Source organism: Tripterygium wilfordii, chromosome 16 (assembly GCF_013401445.1).
Source record: "Tripterygium wilfordii isolate XIE 37 chromosome 16, ASM1340144v1, whole genome shotgun sequence".
NCBI classification, from domain to species: domain Eukaryota; kingdom Viridiplantae; phylum Streptophyta; class Magnoliopsida; order Celastrales; family Celastraceae; genus Tripterygium; species Tripterygium wilfordii.
Window position 1 is genome coordinate 455,815 of NC_052247.1, and position 22,317 is coordinate 478,131.

The 22,317-nt window shown below is 38.2% G+C and overlaps 5 protein-coding genes and 1 pseudogene across 7 annotated transcripts; 3 read left to right on the plus strand and 3 right to left on the minus strand.

Moving 5' to 3' along the window:
• Positions 1-405: 405 nt before the first annotated feature.
• Positions 406-3,392, minus strand: LOC119981252 (probable LRR receptor-like serine/threonine-protein kinase At4g29180). The gene is made up of 2 exons (XM_038824305.1): positions 1,443-3,392; positions 406-1,364 (listed from the first exon to the last, which is right to left on the minus strand). Exons 1-2 carry the CDS (start codon positions 2,815-2,817, stop codon positions 1,018-1,020), a joined length of 1,722 nt encoding a protein of 573 aa, XP_038680233.1. The 5' UTR covers positions 2,818-3,392; the 3' UTR covers positions 406-1,017.
• Positions 3,393-4,249: 857 nt separating this feature from the next.
• LOC119981376 lies at positions 4,250-4,767 on the minus strand. Its single transcript, XM_038824467.1, has one exon. It carries the CDS (start codon positions 4,726-4,728, stop codon positions 4,330-4,332), a length of 399 nt encoding a protein of 132 aa, XP_038680395.1. The 5' UTR covers positions 4,729-4,767; the 3' UTR covers positions 4,250-4,329.
• A 1,294-nt stretch (positions 4,768-6,061) lies between these two features.
• On the plus strand, positions 6,062-10,817 carry LOC119980260 (2-succinylbenzoate--CoA ligase, chloroplastic/peroxisomal). Of its 2 annotated transcripts, XM_038822886.1 has the most exons (10): positions 6,062-6,331; positions 6,415-6,487; positions 7,237-7,405; positions 7,519-7,617; positions 8,188-8,285; positions 8,429-8,622; positions 9,066-9,193; positions 9,595-9,983; positions 10,137-10,351; positions 10,461-10,817. In XM_038822886.1, exons 1-10 carry the CDS (start codon positions 6,132-6,134, stop codon positions 10,588-10,590), a joined length of 1,695 nt encoding a protein of 564 aa, XP_038678814.1. In that variant the 5' UTR covers positions 6,062-6,131; the 3' UTR covers positions 10,591-10,817. The 2 variants fall into 2 exon arrangements, with proteins under 2 accessions (XP_038678814.1, XP_038678815.1); XM_038822887.1 differs by lacking the exon at positions 6,415-6,487 and having other exon boundaries at positions 6,201-6,331.
• A 24-nt stretch (positions 10,818-10,841) lies between these two features.
• On the minus strand, positions 10,842-14,707 carry LOC119980259. 2 transcript variants are annotated; one of them, XM_038822885.1, is made up of 6 exons: positions 14,099-14,707; positions 13,411-13,572; positions 13,086-13,298; positions 12,846-12,994; positions 12,688-12,756; positions 10,842-12,617 (listed from the first exon to the last, which is right to left on the minus strand). In XM_038822885.1, exons 2-6 carry the CDS (start codon positions 13,504-13,506, stop codon positions 11,198-11,200), a joined length of 1,947 nt encoding a protein of 648 aa, XP_038678813.1. In that variant the 5' UTR covers positions 13,507-13,572; positions 14,099-14,707; the 3' UTR covers positions 10,842-11,197. The 2 variants fall into 2 exon arrangements, with proteins under 2 accessions (XP_038678813.1, XP_038678812.1); XM_038822884.1 differs by lacking the exon at positions 14,099-14,707 and having other exon boundaries at positions 13,411-13,889.
• A 762-nt stretch (positions 14,708-15,469) lies between these two features.
• Positions 15,470-17,845, plus strand: LOC119980539 (annotated as a pseudogene).
• Positions 17,846-18,470: 625 nt separating this feature from the next.
• Positions 18,471-22,076, plus strand: LOC119980275 (protein Spindly-like). Its single transcript, XM_038822910.1, has 6 exons — positions 18,471-18,659; positions 18,745-18,857; positions 19,807-19,959; positions 20,130-20,369; positions 20,683-20,931; positions 21,324-22,076. The coding sequence occupies exons 3-6, from the start codon at positions 19,897-19,899 to the stop codon at positions 21,330-21,332; spliced, it is 561 nt and encodes a 186-aa protein (XP_038678838.1). The 5' UTR covers positions 18,471-18,659; positions 18,745-18,857; positions 19,807-19,896; the 3' UTR covers positions 21,333-22,076.
• The last annotated feature ends 241 nt before the right edge of the window (positions 22,077-22,317 follow it).

The window sequence follows — 22,317 nt, forward strand, 5'->3', positions numbered from 1 at the left end:
GTAAATTCTGTCTCAAATTAAAAAGATACCAAAAAATTACATGATTGTTCATGTCACCCATAATCATTAAGAGGTTTTTTTTTTGAGGTTTTTTTTTTTTAAACGAGAAAGAGGGAATTCGAACCATAGTCATCAGAGTGATACACATCACCCTTATCACTCATAACATTGTTTTTAACCTATAACAGTAAGTTTAAACATCCTATATGTGCCAAACTAAAGTGCGCATAGGATTTCTCATCTAACGACCAGCTAAGTTCAGGCACCTTTGTAAGTGATTCACTGATTTGTGCCAAAAATTGCAAGCATGTTAATGGAAACAATTGAAGCCATTCCTCATTTTTGGATGCATGTTATGTGGAACAGTCAACATAGAATGACATTTTCGAGAGTTACTGGGATCACTTATTTTGTTCATATAAACTAAGAAGTAAATTGTTTATCTGGTTGCATATGCTAACTCTGCTTTCTACCAGAATCAAAGGGGACTTCCCAAGCCAACAGGCCTAGCATGACCAAATGAGGAATCACCTCCATAACCTCTGAAGTCAGCAAGAAGAGTGTTAGAAACATTCATGTAGCTCGAACGTATAAGCCGGGGAGGAAACATTAATGTCCTCCCCTTTTCATTCATTACTTTGCTATTTGTATACTGAAGGTAGACTGTAGTCATAGTTGAGCAGCCTAAACCCTAAACCACTTCGCCTAGCAGCACGATGTTGCTCTCCCACAACCCCATTTTCACTGTTTAGGCTGCTTCCATTTCACTCGCCGCTATTATGGAAATCGCTCCTGCTTTCTTTGCCTCTGGTTACTAAAATATTTGAGTTCGTCAGGTTGTCTCTTGTCTGCCCATGGATTGAGCATAAATTTCGAACATGGTATCTTATCCATGAGTGGTTTGATTGATTGTGACACAAGATATAAGAAACTGGATCTCTGCTTACATTATACAAAAACTTAAGGGATGATGTATCAGAGAAACTGAAATGCTAACTTTAGGAATGTGCGGCAAGTTCAGACGGATGGAACCCGGTTGTGGCGTCTGCTATCCTCTGAGTGATGCTGGAATGGCAAAGCAAGGCAAGACTCATAGGCTTTGCTTATCATGTTAAAGATGTGGCTCAAGCTAGGGTGTTTTGTGCTTGATTGATCAATGCACATCAGCCCTAACCCTATCCCATTTTTGGCTTGATTTACCATATTTTCTGACAATTTCATCCTCTCATCAATTACCTTCTGCAAGCTCCCTGGGTAATGCCTTCTGATATGCTGAATGAAGTCCGCCTCCCCCTCATCGAAATCTTCATTCGGTCTCCTGTTCGCAATGATCTCCAGCAGAAACATACCCACCTTGTAAATCTCTGAAACACCAAGATATATAGATAACAGAAAAATGAGAAAAAAATGAAACAACATATAGTGCACAATGATGAACTTACTCTTTGCACAATTGCTTCGATTTCCGACCTTAAACCTTGAGATCAGTGGCTCTACATTGCTAGACAGTAGCACACTGCTTGTCCTGAGATCATACTCAACTTCAGGCCATTGCTCTTCCAGATAACACATGCCATCCAAAACTCCCTTCATTACTTTCAACCTGTGTGTCCATGGTGGAGCTGTGTCTGATAACCACATTTCGACAGTTTCTCCGTCCGTCCATTCTGTGACAATGGCTCTCAGTCTTTGGTTGTCACACCAGCCCATAACTTGCACTATGTTCTTGTGACAAAACTGCACCAGAACCTTACATTCCTCCACAAATTTCCTCCGATTATCCCTCGATATGCCATCATTGTAGATCTCAATCCTTACTTCAGTTCCATCTCCCAAACTTCCTCTGTATATATCCACACCCTCACCCTTTGCCACTGCATTCCTCCTCGAAAACTCGTTTGTGATGGATTCTATCATGGAAGGTGTAAACTTGTGTCTTCTCTGAAACATTCTAGGTAAGTAATCTGGCCTAACAAAGCAAAGCCACCCAAAACAACCAACAAACAGAATCAAAGAGATTGGAAACAGAATCAATAGTATTACAGCCTTGATAGTATAATTCCTATGATTTGGAAGGATACCAGATTGAATAACACACGAAGCATTAAACCGCTCGAAGAAGTAAGCATCAGAGATTTTGCTCTCAGAGAAATGATTGTATGATAGGTTAAGGACTGTGAGATTGTTAAGGGGGAACAAGCTTTGAATTGGAACTTCACCAGTAAGACCATTGTGGCTCAAATCAAGAACCTGAATCTGGGTACATTGTAGTATCTCAAGTGGAAAACTCCCTTTCATGGAATTGTTGGAGATGTCGATGGTTAAGATTGTTAAGGGACAGTACTTCCAAAAGAAGTTGAATGACAGATAAAGAGGTACAATTTTGGGTTTGTTCTTAAGGTCTATTTTCGGGAAGGATTCGACGCAGTTAGGGTTTTTGGACTCATTGCAGAGATGGGAGGCAACTATGGTGGATTTGAAGATGTCGTTGAGATCCTCGGGGGAGGAATTGCAGTATCTGAGAGATGGGTTGTTGAGACAGTTTGTGGTGATCGTGGAGTTGAAGTCTGGTGGTGGGTGCAAGTTGTTTAGGTCTTCTACCAGTGTTGCATAAACAGATAGTCTAATGAAGAACAAGAAACTGAAAGTTGCAGAAATGGAAGCCATAGCAATGGTGTCCTTCATGAATTCAAATTGGCGGAGGTTGTAGGGAAAAAAACTCCTTACTTGCACGTTTGGAGCAAATGTAGGGGGTTGAGGCAAAATGTGTAAAAGGTCCAACATACCCCTCCATCCCCTCAAATACTTGAATTGCATCCCTCATCAGTCCACACTTGGCATACATACTCAACAAAGCATTGCCCACATACAAATTCGTATCAATACCTATCTTAATTGAAAGACCATGGCATCTCTTTCCGCGCCCCAAAGCCAATGCAACACCACATGCACTCAAAACACTAGCCAACGTGAAATGGGTAGGTATCAAGCCTTCTGAAATCATCGTATCATACGCATCCAAAGCTTTTTCTTCGTACCCACCATGTACTAACGCACTAATCAAGTTGTTGCAGGAGACATCGTTCCTCTCAGGCATTTGATCAAACAATTCAGAAGCATAACACAAGTTCGCAGATTTACAGAACGCACACAATATAGCATTCCAAGAGTAAATGTTCTTATGGGGCATTCCATCAAACACATTATAAGCAGACTCAGTGTCGCTGCATTTCGAGCAAAACTCAATAAGCCGGTTAGACAGGAAGATGTCGACGAAGAAACCATTGCAGAGGATGTAGGCGTGGAGGAGCTTGCCAGCTAAACGGCTCTTTCTGTCTATACAAGATTGCAACAGAGTTGCTATGCAGCCATGCAGGTACTGCTCCTCCTTTCCATGTGCTTTCGAGCGGGTAAATCATTTGAATTGGGCTAACCGTCCACCATATATCTCATCGATAACTACCAACTACCCTCTATTTGGTATTGGGCCAAGACCTATTTTGTGGGCCTTTGGGAGATTCATAATAGCCCAAGCTGGGATTTGGACATTTTAAAGCCCAATAAAAGACAAAGCTTCGATTGTTGGATGAAGCAAAGCCCAGTTTAGGCTAAAAGTCAAATAACTAAAAAAAGAGCAACTTTCTTAATGACATCCGTGACATGTCCAAAAACTGATAGTTAATAGGATTCATAAATCAATGCAAATACGATGATAGAAAATTTTGTTTTAACAGAAATTTCCTAAAAATCGAATTCACTACAAATTTGAAAACCGCGAATCACATCCATAACATCCTTTAAAACTGCTTTTTAAATGAATAATTACATGCATGAGAATTTGATCTATAGTTGAGATATGCCAAGCAAAAAATGAATAAAGTTATTTGTAATATGAAATTTTAATATTTTGAAGGATAGATCATAGATCCTGCTTGTGACTGTAATTAATAATTTATAAATACAATAATAATTGGTTTTTTTTAATAATTTTTTCCTTGAAATATAACAAAGAAAATAGGAAGAACAGTTTTCATCCATAGCAAATATAATAAAGTGGTGATGAATCTCTCTAAAATCAAACTGTATGAACCATGAACTTGAAACATTTTTAATTCGATTTCTACTGCGAGCAATAGCTTTGTGGGCACGTCATGAGCTTTAATCCAATTTACTTATTTCATCGAGTGATAAACTTTTGTGCGTGCAGAATTTGACAACCCGACTTTAGGCCCCCCACCGGATGTCTAAATAACAAACTTGTATGATGTATTTCTTTGTTATAAAACATATAATAAAGTGAAACCAAACAAATCATAACAGGAAAATTAATTAGGTTTTTAGTCTGTTTGATTGAAACCTAAACAGATAGATTAGCGCGGAAGCAACCAACAACGTCGCACCTGTGACCCCGCACACCAAGCTCGCCACCAGCAGCACGCGCCTCAAGCGATCATTTCCGCCTCCTCCACCTCCCCCGCCGATCAACCAAGGCTTCGGACTGTCTGAATTCATTGCCCTCGGCAATGTCGGCGATTCTGCTGATGACGCTCCTCCGAAGAATTCTTTAATTTCCGGCGACTCCTCCGCGGCCTGCTGCTGTAATCCTTGATACTGTAGTCCGTGATTGGACGGTCGTAGTTCTCGAGCAGTAGAGAACTCTCCAATGATCATGATCGAAATCAACGGCACATAGAAGGCGACCATGACCATCAATGTTGCGGATGCCATAGAGAATTAAGCTGGTCTCGGTCTCAGAATTGAAGGAAGAGAAGTTTATATACTAAATTGAATGAAACGACATAATTATTAGTTCAGGTGGAAATTATGCAGAGAAACGGTGTCGTTTCTAGTGTTCAATGAAATTGGCAGTTACTTCTCACTGAAGGCGCGTGACTTTCTGTCGGTGGTGGACCACCTTTTTCACAAAGCTGGACCCGCCGTTTTCTTATTTGTCTTCATTATTTTTTAATTCTATACTTTTACTCACAATAAAAGTGAAATAAAAAAGAAAATAAAATAAAGAGAGAAGTCACAGTCTCACAGACTCACACACCCGAACCACAAATTATAATGATAAAAATGATGTCCTCATGATCAGGATTCAAATATTCCTCACCGTTTTGGAAAAAAATGGCCATAGACTCACAAACCATGGGTAATTTTTTTCTATCACTTTTTTTCTTTAATTTTCATTCTTTTTCTTTGTTGAATTGAACAGGATGAAGCTATTAGACTATGACTTTTTATGGAGACAATCATGGAACTAATGATTCATTTATTTTTCATATCAATATTTTTAAAAAAATCTAAAAATAAGTATTGATAATTCTCTGAATCTAATGTTGTTTTTTTTATGTTGTATTAAAAAATCAAATTGATAAAAAAAATTGCATAAAATTTCAATAGTTTTGAACCATTGGATGTAAAGTATTTAAGATGTAATCTTTTTTTTTAATCTTTTTAAAAAGATTCAATTAGTTTAATACATGATTCAACGGTTAAAATGTCTATTTTTTAATTTTTGAAATGGGCTGTGTACCCCAATTCTGTTCAAGTTTATTTTATGCTTGGATGAGATTAGTATGATTTGATAATTTCATTAGATTCTAATATTATATTTTTCTTTTCTTTAGTAACGAAATTCAATGTTTTTTTTTTTAAATACCGTTAAGAAATATGTTTCACATTATAATTGAATTTTGTACACACATATGCTTAACCCAGTCGAACGGAATTCAATGTTGAAAACACAGGCAATCTTGCATTTAATATGCATACAAAAAGCATAGAAAGAAAAAAAATATCAATAATAGTATGAATCAACACCTAAAGAAATAGTACCTAAAATGGTTTTAGTTGATTCCTTGGCGCTCTATGGCATGGGCTTTGCGGGTCCTGATTGGATTGGTTGGGCTGCAGGGCTACAATGATTTTATCATGACAATGAACAAAAGCCCATGCAACAAAATCCAAATGCGGCCCAGGCCCAATATTTCCGCTCAATTTGATCAACAAGGTTCAAGGATAAGATAGTCCAGGATTCTTTCTGGTGCGAGTCCGCGCTGTCAATTCAAAACCTCCAAGCCAGTCTTTACACTCGAACAGTACTCGCAAATTCTCCTCCCAAAACCATGTCGAACCACTCTAATCCACACATTTGTCAGTGCCTGGCTCGCTTGTCAACGCTACGACGAGAATCTGTGGTGACCATTGCCGGTAACCGGCGAAAGACCGGCCAGCAATTCGTGGAAAGTGTGTTGAGTCTGGCTTGTGGATTGCTCGGACTTGGACTACGTATCGGTGATGTCGTTGCCATCTCTGCTTTCAATAGGTTCGGCTGCCTCTAACTTAAAGAAATGTTGAATTTTGTATGTTTTTGGTGTGTTGATGGTTGCATTTGATTTTTTGCTTCAGTGATTGGTACCTGGAGTGGTTACTTGCTGTTGCATATGTTGGTGGTATAGTTGCTCCTTTAAATTATCGCTGGGTAGGTCTAACCTCTTACTTTATCTTCTATGATGGTGGTTGCTTATATATATATATATATATATATATATATATATTGGTCATCATTTATGGTTATTAGGAGGTACAGCATTTGCAATTTAGTTGCCCGAATTGATATCTTTTGTCAGCAAAACATACTAAAAATGCAGTCTTTAGTGCAGTGGAACACTAATTTCTTTATTTGACTTCTGCTTCTCATGATTCTTGTTACATCATGTATCATGAATTGGGACTTTGGTAGCACTTCAACGATTTCACTTCCTCTTCTCAAATTCTTGCTATTAATCTTTCTCTATAAGTATCAATTAAACCCAACAAAGTTTCTCGTCTTAAGAATTTGATAGTTGAAGTCCAGAGAAGTAACAACTAGTAAGTATTTGAAAGGAGTGATTCTCTAATCTTTGAAATATGAAACTGTGGTGAGAATAGATTTAATATTGCAGTGCGCATGTTTGTTAACTACTCAATGGTTTCAGTATTGTTAGTTTAAGTTAGGAGAAGTGTGACAAAATGATAACCTATAGTACTATGCCAACTGATTTTGAACTAGTGGATTTGAGATCATTCGACATTTCGTCAAATATAAAGTAGTTAAGTTCTAGGAAATATGATTTATTTTTGTTTGTCAATGCTTGGGAGGAATTGCAAGCCCTTGACTTGAGTTGGCTGATATCTTTGTATATCAAATACAAAAGAGCATTGACGGTATAATTCACTTTTAACTTGCAGAGCTTTGAGGAGGTAAAACTAGCAATGTTGATAACAAGGCCAGTGATGTTGGTAACTGATGGAAGCTCTAGCCACTGGTATTCAAAGCTCCAGGATAATGCCATAAATTCTTTAAGGTGGCATATTTCCTTGGACTGGCCTTCTTCAGGTTCTTCCTGTAAGTGGAATGGTAAGTAATTTTATTGACATCTGAAGATTGTAGTTAAGAGGTATTTGATGAGCAACAAGTTTACTTGTTTCTTTGCTTGTAGTAATATAATTGCTGCTTCATAATTTTTTCAGTATTAAATATTGCAAAACTCAAGCAGCATTCTGTCGAAAATGTACCTCCAAATTATGCATGGGCACCTGAGGACGCTGTTATAATATGCTTCACTTCAGGTATAAACCGTAGCTCATTTGATCTTATTTCTTAATGGTATCTTCATACCGCAGTTTTGTTTATCTCAAAATTCCCCCCCAGTTGGTTTATACATAAGCAATGGGTGATTTAATTACTTTCCAAAAGTATTGCCTTAAATTTATACTTCACTAGTTCAGCATTTTCATCGTTATGATTGAAGATGTGTGAATTACTTGAACAACAAAAGCAAGGGAGCTTAAATTTTCAAAATGACGTTCTGTCGAAAGGGCATGTGCTAGGAATTTTAATTTGTCAAAGATTCATACCGATAATGGTGGAGTGTTGGCGTCATCTTAATAATTTTCTCTCAACTTGATTTTTCGATACTTCTTTGAATAGAGTTGATTTATGTTTTACTCAAACAATCACTTGAATGCTGAATCTATGTGAAGTTAGAGAAGAGAAACATTGTTAGAAACTAAAAAATAAAGCTACAATATAATTCATCAGTTTTTCCATTTGTTCAAGTTTCTTCCTCAAAGAGATTTAAGTTGATGAACAACTTTCCTGGCTACATCAAGTTTTGGCTAATGGTTTCTTGCCTGTAGGAACCACTGGAAAGCCGAAAGGAGTTACCATAAGCCATTCAGCTTTGATCACACAATCCTTAGCAAAAATTGCCATTGTTGGTTACTGTGAGGATGATGTATGCTGTCCTTTGAAATCTGTTTGTTCTAATGAATACTTCGGCATTTAGATGCAGGGAAATAATGGATGTGTATGTGCATGTGCAGCAGAGTTCCACTAAGATACTGCTTAATGGAGAAATGAATTTTCCAATTGTTGTAGGTTTATCTGCACACTGCTCCACTTTGTCATATTGGCAGTTTGTCATCTGCCATGACCATCCTACTGCTTGGAGGTTGTCATGTCTTAATACCCAAATTTGAGGCTAAATCGGCCCTCGAAGGCATAGAGCAGTACCATGTGACTTCTTTAATCACCGTCCCTGCAATAATGGACAGTTTACTTTCCTTGATCAGGTAGAGGATTCAGTTCCAACTGTAATTAGGGACAAATATTAGGAAGTTATGTTATTGTTGTCTGGCTGGAGCATTATCTATGCCCTCATCAACATGACAACATGTGAACAGATTACAGGATGGACCAACTGAACCCTTTGTAATTGATAATTTCAGGAATGTTCTACTTTTGAGTTATCAAGTGTAGGAATGCATTGCGCAGCATGAAATAATGATGTCCAACCTTAATAGTCATGGAAGATTTTGCTAAAGCTATATTTGTTTTAGTTTATGGTTTAATTTCCATGTAAATGCTTGTCATATTGATTTTAAAACAGCTTGGTATCAAAGCCCTGCCTAAGATGCATAACTCTGTTTTCCTAAGAAACTCATCATATTGCTTTTACGGCCTAACATATTTATTGTTTTAGTTGCCTAATACTACAACTTAAGATTTTTCTCAGGGTGAAGAAAAGCTGGAAAGGGAAAGAGAGTATGATGAAGATATTAAATGGTGGTGGGGGTTTATCAACCGAGCTTATAAAAGATGCCATCAAGTTTTTCCCAAGAGCTAAGCTCCTTTCAGCATATGGTGTGTCTCACTTATCTTTGCTCCTTAAAGTCAGATTGCATGCACATACTGACCATAATGATAACTTTTATGGAAGCTCATTGATTTATGGCTTGTGTTTGCAAATTAAAACAATGATGACTTCTGATGGACAAGAGTATAATATTGACAGGTTTATGCTGTCATTTGCAACTGAGCTAAGGCTAGCAGAGTTTAACTTAGAACTCAGCCTAGCATTGGATGTTAACAGTTATTAATATTTTATTAATCAAGCCCAAAAAGGTTTTATCATTTACAGCCTTAGGAAACATCTCGTGAAAGAGATGCAGATGTTGAAAGTAAGCTTCCTGCTTGTCTCTTTATATTTCTTTGCAAAATTTATGTCTTTTCTGTTCATTTCTTCTCTCTTCTGAAATAAACAGGAATGACAGAGACTTGTTCCTCACTAACCTTTATGACCCTGTATGACCCGACGTTTGATAACCCTGGCTCGTCTCTGCATACACTTGGCCTAGCAAAATCCAATACAGTTCCACAGCCACAAGGTGTTTGTGTGGGCTTGCCTGCACCACATGTTGAAATGAAAATATGTGTGGATGACTCTTCTCACATCGGAAGAATTTTAACTAGAGGTCCACATACTATGATTGGATATTGGAACCTCAATACATCTGGTACATCAAAGTCTAGTGATGTCGTATGGCTTGATACCGGTGACATTGGGTGTATTGATGATTATGGTTACCTATGGCTTATCGGACGAACAAATAATCGCATTAAGAGTGGAGGTGAAAACGTTTACCCTGAAGAGGTGAATATGGCACATGTTTTCTGATTTATTTGTTTATCACTTGGATTAGTGAAATAAACTGAATGGGTGAGACCCACCAGAATTCTTTTCCTTCTTGAATTAATAACACAATGTATACAGTTACTCTCTAAATGTTTTTGTTTGGTGATATAGGTGGAGGCAATCCTATTACGACATCCAGGACTTACTGCCATTGTTGTCTTGAGTATTCCAGATGCTCACCTGACAGAGATGGTTGTTGCCTGTGTTCAATTAAGAGAAAATTGGAAATGGTGTGACAGAAATCTGAAGTCGTCAGCTGAAAACAAAGAGCTCATGATATCCAGTGATATACTTCGACAGTATTGTAGAGATGAGAAATTAACTAGGTACTGCTCCACCGAAATTTCTAATATCCAAACATGAATCAGCAACCACTTCTATCCCAATCTGTATCTTATGGTTGACATGTTTTGTTACTGTCAAAAAACTTTTCAGGTTCAAAATACCAAAGATATTTATTCTTTGGAGGAAGCCATTTCCACTAACCACAACTGGGAAAATTAGAAGAGACCAAGTTCAGAGAGAAGTTATGTCTCAGCTGCAATCTTTCCCGAGCAATCTATAACAGTTGCAGATTCAGCCAATCATTGATTCAACATATCACAGCATTTTGGGTGAGCACTCCATCACTATTGTCAATTCTTGCATGAACATCAATCTATTGTGCACATTTTTTCTTTTTTCTTTTTTTTTAATGAGAAATAGTGTACATGAGTATGCTGCCTATCAAAAGATTATGTACCACGTATTAAATTTTCATAAAGTATGGCAGTAGAGGCATTTTTGTGTGGCCATATGGTGCAAATAGAACTATAGTGAAGTACACGAGTACACTAAAAAATTATCATATAGCTAAAAGGGAAAAGCTTCAATCCACAAGGAACTTTTCTATGAAACATTACTATATGATCTATATTCTTCTATTAAACCCATTTTTTACAGTATAATGAGAAAAAAAAAGAAATATTTACATTGCTAAACTCGACAGCATGTCAGTCAAAGGGAGAGTAGGAAAATTAGAGAACCCCGAACTAAGGCCTGTTGAGGAAGTCTACCAATTTATTCTTCAACACTGCTGTATTTATGAAGATGTTCCAAATTCAAACTGATACTTAGAAACAGCATCATCCACAGAGAGATTTAATCCCCCGCTGTCTAATACTTAGTTAAGCTCATGGACTATCAGGAGTAGGGGTTATGTCTCGGAAAACCTGCAACCTATTCCTCCTCTTTAAATCCAGGTTCTTCTCAAACGAAGAAGGGCTTTCCTTCAAAGAATGGTAACTGCCAAAATTCAATCCCTTCTTTGCTTTTGGGGTTGCAGAGTAGCAATCTGATGATTCTGGCTCCCGAAAACGCAAGGAGCAACGTGCTACTGGTTTTCTTGATGAACCAAAATTCTCAGATGTAGCATAGCCATCCTTAAGATCAAATACTTCAAGCCTCTGAGATAGATTTTCCATGCGGTTTGAAGGAGAACTTCCACAAATCATGTTGATGTTTCTATTTTCATCATTGAACTGTTCTTCATATTTCCAGTCATCCACACACTCAGTTGAGTTTGTTCCACCTAGTTCTTTCTCCTCATCTTCTTCAACCATATCTGCCCAACTCTTTGTCTTCGAATCTTTCGAAATATAATGATGTGCATTACTAGACTTGGGAGAGTGTTGCTGCTCTCCACCTCCAGGATGCGCATTCCATGTTGTAATACTGCCAAAAACAATGTCACAAGAATTCTGGTCCAGTTTACCACCAGTGTTATTATGTGGCCTCACAGGCAGATTGCAACTCAGGTTAGAATCATTCACAATACGCTGAGCATTGGACTCTATGATGGATCCACGGGTCACCTGCACATAGTCACAGTTACCCCATGTAGTTTTCTTCCAGTCCCCTTTCACTTTAGGTTGTGAAATAGGTTCTGTGGCTGCTTCGTCTTTCGATTGAGCAATGTGCCTCCATGAGTTTTGTCTTGAATCTCCATTAGCAGCTGAAGGCAATCCACTGTCAGATTCTTGCACTCTAACACATGATTTTTCACTACTACCCCCCTGTAACTGTCCATTGAAATTCTGAATCCTATGCGATGTTACACTTTCAGCATTTACAGTAAGCTGAAATGACAGTTTGCGATTCACACTTCCATTGACCTCTCCCCTTCTTGTAATTACCTGATCATCTCTATTGAAACCCCATAAACATCTTTTTGGTTGTGTGTACAGCGCTTCTGAATTCTTTCTCATCAACTCTGGGGATGTATATGCTCCCTTTTGCAAACTTTCACACAAGTTTGAGTTTCTACTGGTATGTATCAATTTTCCATCTCTAGGTGACATGAAGGATCTCTGGAGTTTGCCATCTTCTTGTTCATGTGGATTTAATTTTAGCTTTGATTGAGATTCCAAATCCGTCAGCATCTGAACTGCACGCTCAAATGATTTAGCATAAGATTCATCCATCTCTTTGTTTGAGGAAGCAACTCTGACAGACTCGAGCAAAGATTTTGCTTCTGTAACCCTGTTCATGTGCATCAAGCAGACTGCCAAATTGCATTCTTTGTTATTATCTGGCTCCAGAAGCAGAGCTTTCCTGACATATGAAACATTCAGAATTATAATTTGCTAAAATCTCTGCAAACAAGAAAAGACTTAGAACTAACCTGTAATTCTGTTCAGCAAGTCCATAGTTGTGTTGCTGCATGTAAGCCCAGGCCAAGTTCCCCAGTATCCTGCATTTTTATAGGAGAAACCTCAGATAAATGCACAGAGCTATGTATGTACAGCAAGTAAGAAGAAACAGAAAGAATGCAATATACACCTTGATCTATCTTGTTCAATAGTTATTTGAATCTTTCTCCCTTGGGACCTTGCGACCTTCGTCCTCTTCCCCCCGAAAGCTATACCTTCTTCGATCTGCTTCAGCTTGCCCTGGAGCACTTTAATCTCTTCTTCCACCCTCCCAGACCTCTGCAAAAGGAAAAATGTCATGGAAAGTCCAACTGCTAGTCTCTTACAGAATCAAGAAGTTAAAACAGTAAAAACTGAATTGTGGGTTTACCTTGTAGAGTTCGACAAGCACATTGTAAATGGATTCTTGAGACTCATAGGGGCAGAGATGACGGAATGATTTGATAGCTTCAATCGCCTCATCTGATCGATCCAACTGTTTCATGGAAACTGCCATATCTTTGAGTGCACTTTCAACACGATCCCCAGCATTTATAGCTGCCCAGAACATAGAAATTGCCCTACTTGGGTCCTTCTCTATCAACTGTACAAGAAAATTTGAAAAAAATCAATGAAGAAGAACGATGATGTTAATAGCTTAAAACGCAAGAAGTGGAAAGAAGAGAAGAGAGAGTGAATGAAGAACCCATGAGAACCTGAACATGTTTGGCTCTGACATATGGAGAATCACCAGAGGGAACCTTGTGAACAACATGAAAAAGATCTTTCTTCACGTTTTTCCTCTCCGTCATCGACTTTTCTGGAGGAGCAGTCGTCCTCGACTTCAAACTCGCCGGTGGGGTGTAGAACCCCCGCGCCTGAAAACTCATTCTCAGTTTCTAGGGAAAATCTTTCGACCCTTTTCAAGAATGCCCGAGAAAAGGCTTCCTCTTGCGTGAAAAATTACAGCTTTACAATGTTTGCCATAAGGGGGGCAGAAAGCAATTCCTCTTTTAATGATTTTTGAGAGAGAAAGACCTGTTCTTTTCTTTGAGGGGAGAAGGCGATGATGAATTTGAACGAAGAAAAGGGAAATTTTTGTGAGAAAGAAGTAGCCGTTTCCGTTTTATAATTACTAGCCGTTGGGGGCACGTGAGTTCTCACGTGCTTCTCAAGAGAAGAAAAAATGAGCACTTTTTTTGTGGAAATAGTTTATGATAAAATCTGCATTAATTCTTTTTTCAACAAATTTTATGCAGAAGATTGGCCTATTGCATCCTTCTCGGGTTATTTTTGAATGAGAATTTTTTTTTTATAACGATAAAGGCTCGATTGATGATGATAATGTTTTTTTTTTTGAGGATTTTTAAGTTTTGGAATGAATAACAGGGGATTCTCGCAAACCTCTGCAAGTGAATACTAAGCTTCTATTTCCCTTTGTGGAGGCTCAGGTTCCTGTGCTTCTTATTTTTCTTCCTCCTCCTCTGCTTCCCTAATTGCCTCATTAATTGCAAGCTGCCTCATCAAGTTTATCTGCTACAGATTTCCATTTGTGCACAAGTTTGGTTGCATTCTGTTCCAATGTCCTGCTGCTCACTGTAAACACAGTCACAATAGGTGGAATTCGAACCAGTTTCACCTTCCAAGCAACAATGACTCCAAAGCTAGCTCCCCCACCTCCTCGAATCTCCCAAAACAAATCTTCTCCCATCGAATTCAGATCAAGAAACCTCCCTTTAACATCAATCAAAACACCATGTCCTCCGCCGCTAAAGTGACCACCGCAACCAACAGTTTGACAAACTCCAGCCGGAAACCCAAGGGTCTTATTCTTCTCTGCAATGCAATTTTATAATACAGCTCGGACATTGAAATTTGAACCCAAGCAGTGCCGGTTCCTTCATCAACCGTTACTGCTCGAACATTGACGAGGTCAATGACCACAAAAGGTACATCGGACACAAAGGACAGACCCTCGTAGTCAGGAGTCAGGACCACCGCTTCGAATTCTGATTTGCAAAACCAGTGGTTTAGGAGTGGTGGGTGTGAAGAATCGAAGGTTGTGTACAGACAAGTTCAAGAGAGATGAGTATGAAGAGTTGGGTGGGGTGTATATGACATTGGATATGGAGGCAGAGTCTTCAGAGTAAAGGCCAAGGCATTGAAGGAAGTCGCGGAGGTCCGGCTGACTTTACTTTCAAGGGCTGGGCCGATTCTCAGCCCAACCCGCCAAAGAGCTTCTATCATGCCTGGCTCAGCCCGTGAAAGTAAAGTAGGCTGAGCCTTGCATGGGTCATTTGCCTAGGTCAATGGGTCATTCCAGGCCAACGGCCCATTTGACACCTCTTCATAGGTGGTGGCCTGGTCATGGTTATTGGTTGTTGAAGATTAATTTTTTTTCTTTCCCTTTTTTCTAATAATTGAGAATGATACCATACAAGTTTGCCTTTCGAATATCTTACATAAATCTAAACTTATACCCTCAGGTATGCTCATACAGAAGTTTTTCACATGACAACAGGGTAAGTTAGGTTAAAACTCAGTGTGTGACCTCCAAAATATTACTCCCAATAGAATCAAACTTAAGATCTCTCGAGTCCATACGGTTTAGTCCCAAAAAAATTCACAAACTAAGCTATCACCTAATTTGATGAATTTGACTCCAAACTGTATGAACTTGGGAGGTCCTGAGTTTAGATTGATGTCACATGTCCAATAATAAATTTGTATGATGTTGTTTTACCCAAAAAAAAAAAAGGTGCATGGAAATACAAATCCTATCATATATCACTCTAATACGGATACAACTGATTTGGGCCCAAGATAGAGAGCCCAAGCGGCAGAGACTCTCTCATCTTTGTTATTGGGCCAAAAATTGATAATCCACTTTCAAGCCCATAAAACATAAATTTGTGAATAGTCAATGAATCATTGCGGTTGTGATGCGACACCACATGCCGGCATGTCATGTTTGTCATCTCTGTTTGAGTAATGCCTCTCACGTAGCTTAATCGATAAAAATCCATACTTGCACACTCCTTGATCATCATCCAACACAAGAAGCCCACAAAAGAAGCACGAAATTCTCCATTTGTGTCCTCTCTATCCTCTTTTTTTCTCACTTGATTTCTGCATCAGGATACTCTGAATCTAATGATGCAGACACTATTTATATTCCTTACTTGAATATCCCACTGTTGCAAGACTTGCCCTCTGAAGATTTCCCGTCATTTGCATTCTATCAACAGAGTTAACCAGACGCTGAAGCCATCATCCACAACAAGGTCAACCAATGGTTCCAGGTAGCCTAAACAATAGCTTAGTCTCACTGGACCTGAGTTCAAATTCCCCGGGAGGGATATTACCTGACTCAATAGGTGTTCTTAAGAATTTGCAGCATCTTCTCCTTTCTAGCAACTCTTTTTCGGGTTCCCTTCCGGGGCCTGTCATCTTTGGAAAAATTGGACCTCTCTTTCAATAAGATGGATGGGACAATTCCAGAAAGTTTCGGAGAGCTAGCAGAGTTAGATGAGGCAAACCTCATTGCAAATTCCTGGGAAGGAGTTGTGAAAGAATCACACTTGATGAACCTACGAAGATTAGAGACTTTTCTTCTTACAACTGACTCAAAGAGGCCTCTGGTTTTCAATGTGTCCAGTAAATGGGTTCCTCCTTTCAGGCTTAAATCTATCAAACTTGAAAACTGCCTGGTAGGTCCTGTCTTTCCCATGTGGCTTCAAATCCAAACTGGACTAACCTCTGTTACTCTGAGAAACGTTGGCATATCAGACACAATACCAGCTCAATGGTTCTCAAAATTGTCTCCTCAAATCACCTATTTGGTTCTATCAAACAACCAAATCAAAGGCATGCTTCCACACCAATTGCAATCTCCGAATCTGAACTTCATTGATTTAAACTCTAATCAGTTTGAGGGTCCTCTTCCACTTTGGTCCACTAATGCAACCCGAATTTCTCTTCAAGAAAATCTATTTTCAGGACCAATCCCACAGAATATTGAAGAGCTAATGCCAAGACTAGAATATCTATGTCTTTCGTCGAACCATCTCAATGGTACAATCCCATCATCCATGTGTAATATGACCAGCTTGCAAGTTCTTTCCCTCCGCAGCAATCACTTTTCCGGAGACCTTCCCAACTGTTGGTACCAACAGCAAATGTTGTGGGGTATTGATTTATCAAAGAACAGTTTAACTGGCAACATCCCAAGTTCATTTGCATTGCTAGCTTCCCTCAGTGTGCTGATGCTGGCTGACAATAATCTTGAAGAGGAAATCACTCCTTTGCAAAACCGCTCAGGATTGACGAGTATCGATCTGCGAGGGAACAAATTCTCAGGTAGTCTGCCATTGTGGATAGGAGAAAAACAGTCCTTGTTTATGCTACGTCTTCAGTCCAACTTGTTCAGTGGACCTATCCCAGATGAGTTATGTAATCCTCCCAATCTTCACATCATAGACTTTTCTCACAACAAACTGTCCGGAGGCATTCCCAAGTGCACTGGCAACATACGTGCCTTGGTCTATGGTAATAACAGTGAGACATTATTGCAGGGAAGAATTGATGAGTACAGCAGCATTGCTGAAAATTCTAATAGCATTGACCTTTCAGGCAATAATCTAACGGGAGGGATTCCTAGTGAAATAACAAGCCTTTCAGCATTGCGGATCTTAAATTTATCGAATAATTATATCAGTGAGAGGATTCTTGAGAACATTGGAGACTTATAGAAGCTGGAAACGCTGGACCTTTCTGGTTCAATTCCCCCGAGCTTGGCTTCTTTGAATTCCTTAATGCGGTTGAACTTATCTTACAACAACTTGGAAGGAAGAATTCCCGCTGACCTTGAAAAATTCAATGATCCATCCATTTATATGTGGGTAATCCATCACTGTGTGGTGAACCTGTTCCAAACAAGTGTCCATGAGATGAGATATATATCTAACAAAGATGAGGGTAAGGTTTTAGTTTATGCATCAGGGTGTATTTGTACTCAATATTGATGAAAGTAATCAGAAGGGGAAGGAAAAGGCATGTTATCATGACATGTCCAGCTGCTTCAGTCTTGTGCTAATGGTGGAGTCGCTCGGCTCTTCTGTCTGTCTGTCTGTCTGGTTTGAGGGTTCTTGACCTAGGTGAAATTGGGAATCTGATTTTGGTGCGAAGGTTCAACCAGAGTTAAGCAATTAACTTCACCTGGGTCTCCTCTCAGTCTGAACTGAAGTGCACCGTTTCACTTGGGATCAATACGCACAGTTTTATTCAAACTGAATATATATATATATGTTTTTTTTTTTTTTTTTGAAAATAAAGAAATAATTTTGCTGGCTAGGCTATTGTATTGTTTGTGTGTGTGAGATCATTAACTTATCTAGTGGCCAATGCACACCCGAATAGTAATGACCAATGACAGACTGACAGTAGATTTTCATCCAATTGGAATTGGATCCTTGAAGAAACGACTTTCTTTTTTTTAGCATCGGGCGAAATCGTACGATTGGAGTGATCAAGTCGCGCATGTGTACATCCTGTCGACCAAATTAAGTCAAGACGCAAATGTTGACCAAATTAAGATACTAAAAGCATATATAGCTATATTGTCAGATATTTAGACAAAAAATAATAAACTAAGTTAAGTGGCTGTGCTGCGGCCAATCAAATTCATCAAACATGCATTATAATTTAATCCCGGTACCCAACCCGATAGAAAATCCATCATAGAATATATATATATATATATATCTAATCGATCCGGCCCATTTCCTTCTTAGCTGAAAATAACAACTACGCAGTAGCAGCAATGGCTATGGCTCCCTTTGTCGTCCACTTTTCGCACGATAAACAAATTACATCTATCGTACTTGGGCCTTCTCTCTTTATACATATCTGGCTTGACCGATGAATAACTCTTGAGAAATTATACAACCCACCCCCAAATCTATATGTAAGTGTTGTCTCTTTATACATATCTTGCTAAGCCAGGGTTCCGTGAATTTAATTAAGCATTTGCTTTCTTTTGATTCTTGCAGGCTCAGTGTACGTGTAGCTTGACAAACTATCATAAGTTATTTCTGCGAGCTAGGCTAGGGTTCCATGGACTGGACCGAATTGGAATTGGAACCCATCATCAGCTTTCCTGATGGTAAGGACGTTAAGGAATTTGTTATTATATATGGATGAGTTGAGTTGGGTCTTAATTTGTTTATATATCACATCTCCTTGTACCTGTAAAACTATAATGTTATGAAGACTCTTTATGTTATGGTCAAGTTACTGGTAATTAATTCCTTATAATCTTGTTGTAGATCGGAGCAGAATTCATATATTGAAAACTGAATGTGAAAGAGAGCTGGTATCGAAAGCTTACCAGGCCTCATCATTGTATTTTCAGATAATGGTACAACCAAACTCTCCACTTCTTGTGGTGAGTTGTTATATATACTAGTTACAAGAGATAAACATATTTATACATATGATGGAGTACGTATAACAAATGTGTAACTAATCCTCAACTAAGAACAAGCATTATCTTTTGGGAATCTTATCATTATCAGTAGAAGTTTTATCTCTAACACACCCCTGCAAACTGTTGGGGAGGACACAAACCAGCAATTTGTCACGTAACTGAACAAAGCGAGATGCAACCTGATCTTCATCTGAATATCCTGATCTGTAGTGGAAATGTGTTTGATCTGAGTATATATATATTGCAGTGAATTTATTGAATTTCAGGTTTTTGTTTTTCTTGGATGTTTTATATATTACAAGTAAATAACTATTTTTGGATATTATCCTCCTTCCATATATGATCAGATACATGAAAAAGGAGTCATTTATGACTTTATGTTGTAATTAATAGAAGCTTTGTACCTATACTGTGTAGTGAATGCTTCACATGTGTGTGTGTGTGTATATATATATATCCTAAAACAGAGTATTACTAGTTATAGTTAAAACTTAAAACAACCGAGCAGTCTGATAAGCTCTTACCTTTCCCTTTTTTATTTATTTTTATTTTTTATTGTTCATCTTATTTACGTCTGAACCAACATTGACATTTCCTAAAATATTCTTTGACATCTTGTACATAGATGTCAGAAAAAACAATTTGGAGGGATTGTTTGGTTACCAAGCTGCTGCAGCAGGACCATCAACAATAATAAGGGAAGGACCCCCTCTAAATGATGACAAAAAAAAAGAAAAAAAAAAGAAGGGCCGATCAAAAACACCGTGAAAAAAAAAAGGTAATATATATTCATCTCTTTTAATTGCTTAGTTAATTAAATTTTATTTTTTTAGTTAATTATAGTTTATATTTGACATATAGTGTAGAAATGTATGTTAACTAGCTAGCTTGGGCTTTGGCGACTAGAACTACACACTACAATTACAGTTTTTTGGATTGATGGTGCAGGCACGCCATCAGAGAACAGAGAAGGATTTGGAAATCGCCAACAAAAATTTGGAAGAGGCCTGGAGAGGAATGGAAGACCTTCGACGTGCAAATGAGTCATTGGAGTTGGAAAGAAACTTGTCGGCTCAAATGGCGCATGATGGAGACACTAAGAATGGGCGGCTTCGATCTGAAATGAAAAGATTGAACGAAGTGATTGCGGTTCAACAACAAGACATTGCTGTTATGAGTTCGAATCAGGTTAGCCAATACTTAGATTAGTTAACTCCCTCAATGAATATTGAATGTGCTTTTATTAATAATACGAAAATACAAAGGATCTCAGTGTGTTTTCTGTCCTAGCTATTATCCCAAACGGCATCATTGTCGTTTGATCTCTTCTTCTTTTTTTTTGTCCCAGTAAATTTATCTTTATTGGACGTAAGCTGGTCTTGTTTTTTTAGTAAGATGATGATATTATTTTCAGTAAATAAACTAGTTACTGGGTATTTATAAGATCTATTTAATGAAAATAAAATCTCTAGTTAGTTACTCATGAATGTATATATTGCAGGTCGATGTCAGGAAAATGGAAGAGGAGTTGCGAGATCTCAGGACAAATATGTTCAAACTTGAATGTAGGAATGCATCTCTTGAATGTATGAATGCATGTTTGACTACGGAAAGAGACGTGATAAAAGAAGAATTGCAGAGAGCAGAAACTAGTACCAAGCAAGAGTTGACCATATCCATGTTAATGGCACAAATTGAACAATTAAATCAAAAGGTGGATGCTCTAGAGACTCCAAATCCTCCTTCACAGGTATATTATGTTCAAACAAAACTATTTTATGTAATTTTATATTAAAGAGAATGAAGATGTAATTCAATTGATTTATTTAATAATTTAGGCATCAAATGCATCCACTGCGCATGATAGTAATATGTTCACCCAGCTCAACAGGTGAACATAGTAATATGATCATCTGTTGAGTTGGGTGATCTTACTACTATGCTCTTTAAAATGTCATGAAACTTGTTGTACAACGCTAGCTAAAAATGTTTGATTCTCTTGTTTATATAGCTCAAAAATTAACCCTTTATTCATGTCAGCTTTTACTAATTATAAATCTCAAATGTTAAGAATGAGAAAATATACATATTATTATATCTCTTGAAACTGGTTAAATTGCTTTATATTTTCTGTCCTTGCAGAGTGGCTAAAGAGGGAAAACAATTGGGTGCTTCAAGGGCAATGTTATCAACGGATCGATTGCTCGAACTTTTTCTATTGGGTTGTGAGAACTTTATTAATTACGTCTTTTATGAACTATTTCTGGGCTTCTAGATTAAGTTGCTGTTCACTTTTGTGTTTGGATTTTGTGAGTTGACACAAGAATATTAATTTGTATTGTGGTATGTTTTCATTTGAATTGTTGGCCTGTTTTTATGTGCAGGCTAGTCGCATGATATTGGTATGCTTGAGAGTTGAGACCTTTTTTTGGTAGATTTTATATCTATTACTAGAGTGGAAGGTATAGTGGATACAAATAGCTAGATGTAACTAAGACGAAGCCTCTCCATAACTAGAACCATAAGTACCACCAGGGATGATGAGTATATGCCTAACCATGGCATCTTAGTTGAGGGATTAGTTGTTGGCATATACATATAACTTCTCGCCACCATCGCCTCAATTCCCATGATCTGATTGCTATGCTCATCTTCTATCGTTGATGTTGGTTAATCTGCATGCTCTAGATGGCCCTCTTCTGGATTTCTTCGTGTGATTTTGAGCTCAGAGATGGGTCCCTTCTTGGTGTTCTATTGTTGATGTTGGTTCACCTGAATTCTCTCGTTGGTCTTCTGGAATTTTGCGGGCGATTTGTAGTCTTTGTGTTTGGGTTCTTCTTCTTTATTGCTCCCACATTTGTTTTGTCGCATGCCTTGGGTTTCTTGTTTTGCTCCCCTGTTTTTGCCTGGCCTTTCTTGGGGTTTGGACTGCCAAAGGGATTCTCTCTCTTTCTAATTCTTAATGTTTCACTTCAATAAAAATACCACTGACTTATCAAAAAAAAAAAGAGGAGATTCGGTTAAGACTCTTTTCATTGGTGGTTACAGGCAAGTCCTATGTGTTGCCACTTATGTATAAATTCTAACAATTCATTGGTCGGACTGATTTTTGCCTCTCCAACTTTGCACTTTGTTG

What these genes read in the sequence shown, in the direction of transcription:
- LOC119981252 (XM_038824305.1), bottom strand. Translation starts at nt 2,817, where the DNA reads ATGCAATTCAAGTATTTGAGGGGATGGAGGGGTATGTTGGACCTTTTA. An exon ending in TCGAAGCAATTGTGCAAAGA is followed by an intron (nt 1,365 to 1,442) that starts GTAAGTTCATCA and finishes TTGGTGTTTCAG; the next exon opens with AGATTTACAAGGTGGGTATG.
- LOC119981376 (XM_038824467.1), bottom strand. Translation starts at nt 4,728, where the DNA reads ATGGCATCCGCAACATTGATGGTCATGGTCGCCTTCTATGTGCCGTTG.
- LOC119980260 (XM_038822886.1), top strand. Translation starts at nt 6,132, where the DNA reads ATGTCGAACCACTCTAATCCACACATTTGTCAGTGCCTGGCTCGCTTG. An exon ending in CTCCTTTAAATTATCGCTGG is followed by an intron (nt 6,488 to 7,236) that starts GTAGGTCTAACC and finishes TTTAACTTGCAG; the next exon opens with AGCTTTGAGGAGGTAAAACT. An exon ending in TTGGTTACTGTGAGGATGAT is followed by an intron (nt 8,286 to 8,428) that starts GTATGCTGTCCT and finishes CAATTGTTGTAG; the next exon opens with GTTTATCTGCACACTGCTCC.
- LOC119980259 (XM_038822884.1), bottom strand. Translation starts at nt 13,584, where the DNA reads ATGAGTTTTCAGGCGCGGGGGTTCTACACCCCACCGGCGAGTTTGAAG. An exon ending in TCAGAGCCAAACATGTTCAG is followed by an intron (nt 13,299 to 13,410) that starts GTTCTCATGGGT and finishes TTTCTTGTACAG; the next exon opens with TTGATAGAGAAGGACCCAAG. An exon ending in TGCTTGTCGAACTCTACAAG is followed by an intron (nt 12,995 to 13,085) that starts GTAAACCCACAA and finishes TTCCTTTTGCAG; the next exon opens with AGGTCTGGGAGGGTGGAAGA.
- LOC119980275 (XM_038822910.1), top strand. Translation starts at nt 19,897, where the DNA reads ATGATGACAAAAAAAAAGAAAAAAAAAAGAAGGGCCGATCAAAAACAC. An exon ending in AACACCGTGAAAAAAAAAAG is followed by an intron (nt 19,960 to 20,129) that starts GTAATATATATT and finishes TTGATGGTGCAG; the next exon opens with GCACGCCATCAGAGAACAGA. An exon ending in CTGTTATGAGTTCGAATCAG is followed by an intron (nt 20,370 to 20,682) that starts GTTAGCCAATAC and finishes TATATATTGCAG; the next exon opens with GTCGATGTCAGGAAAATGGA.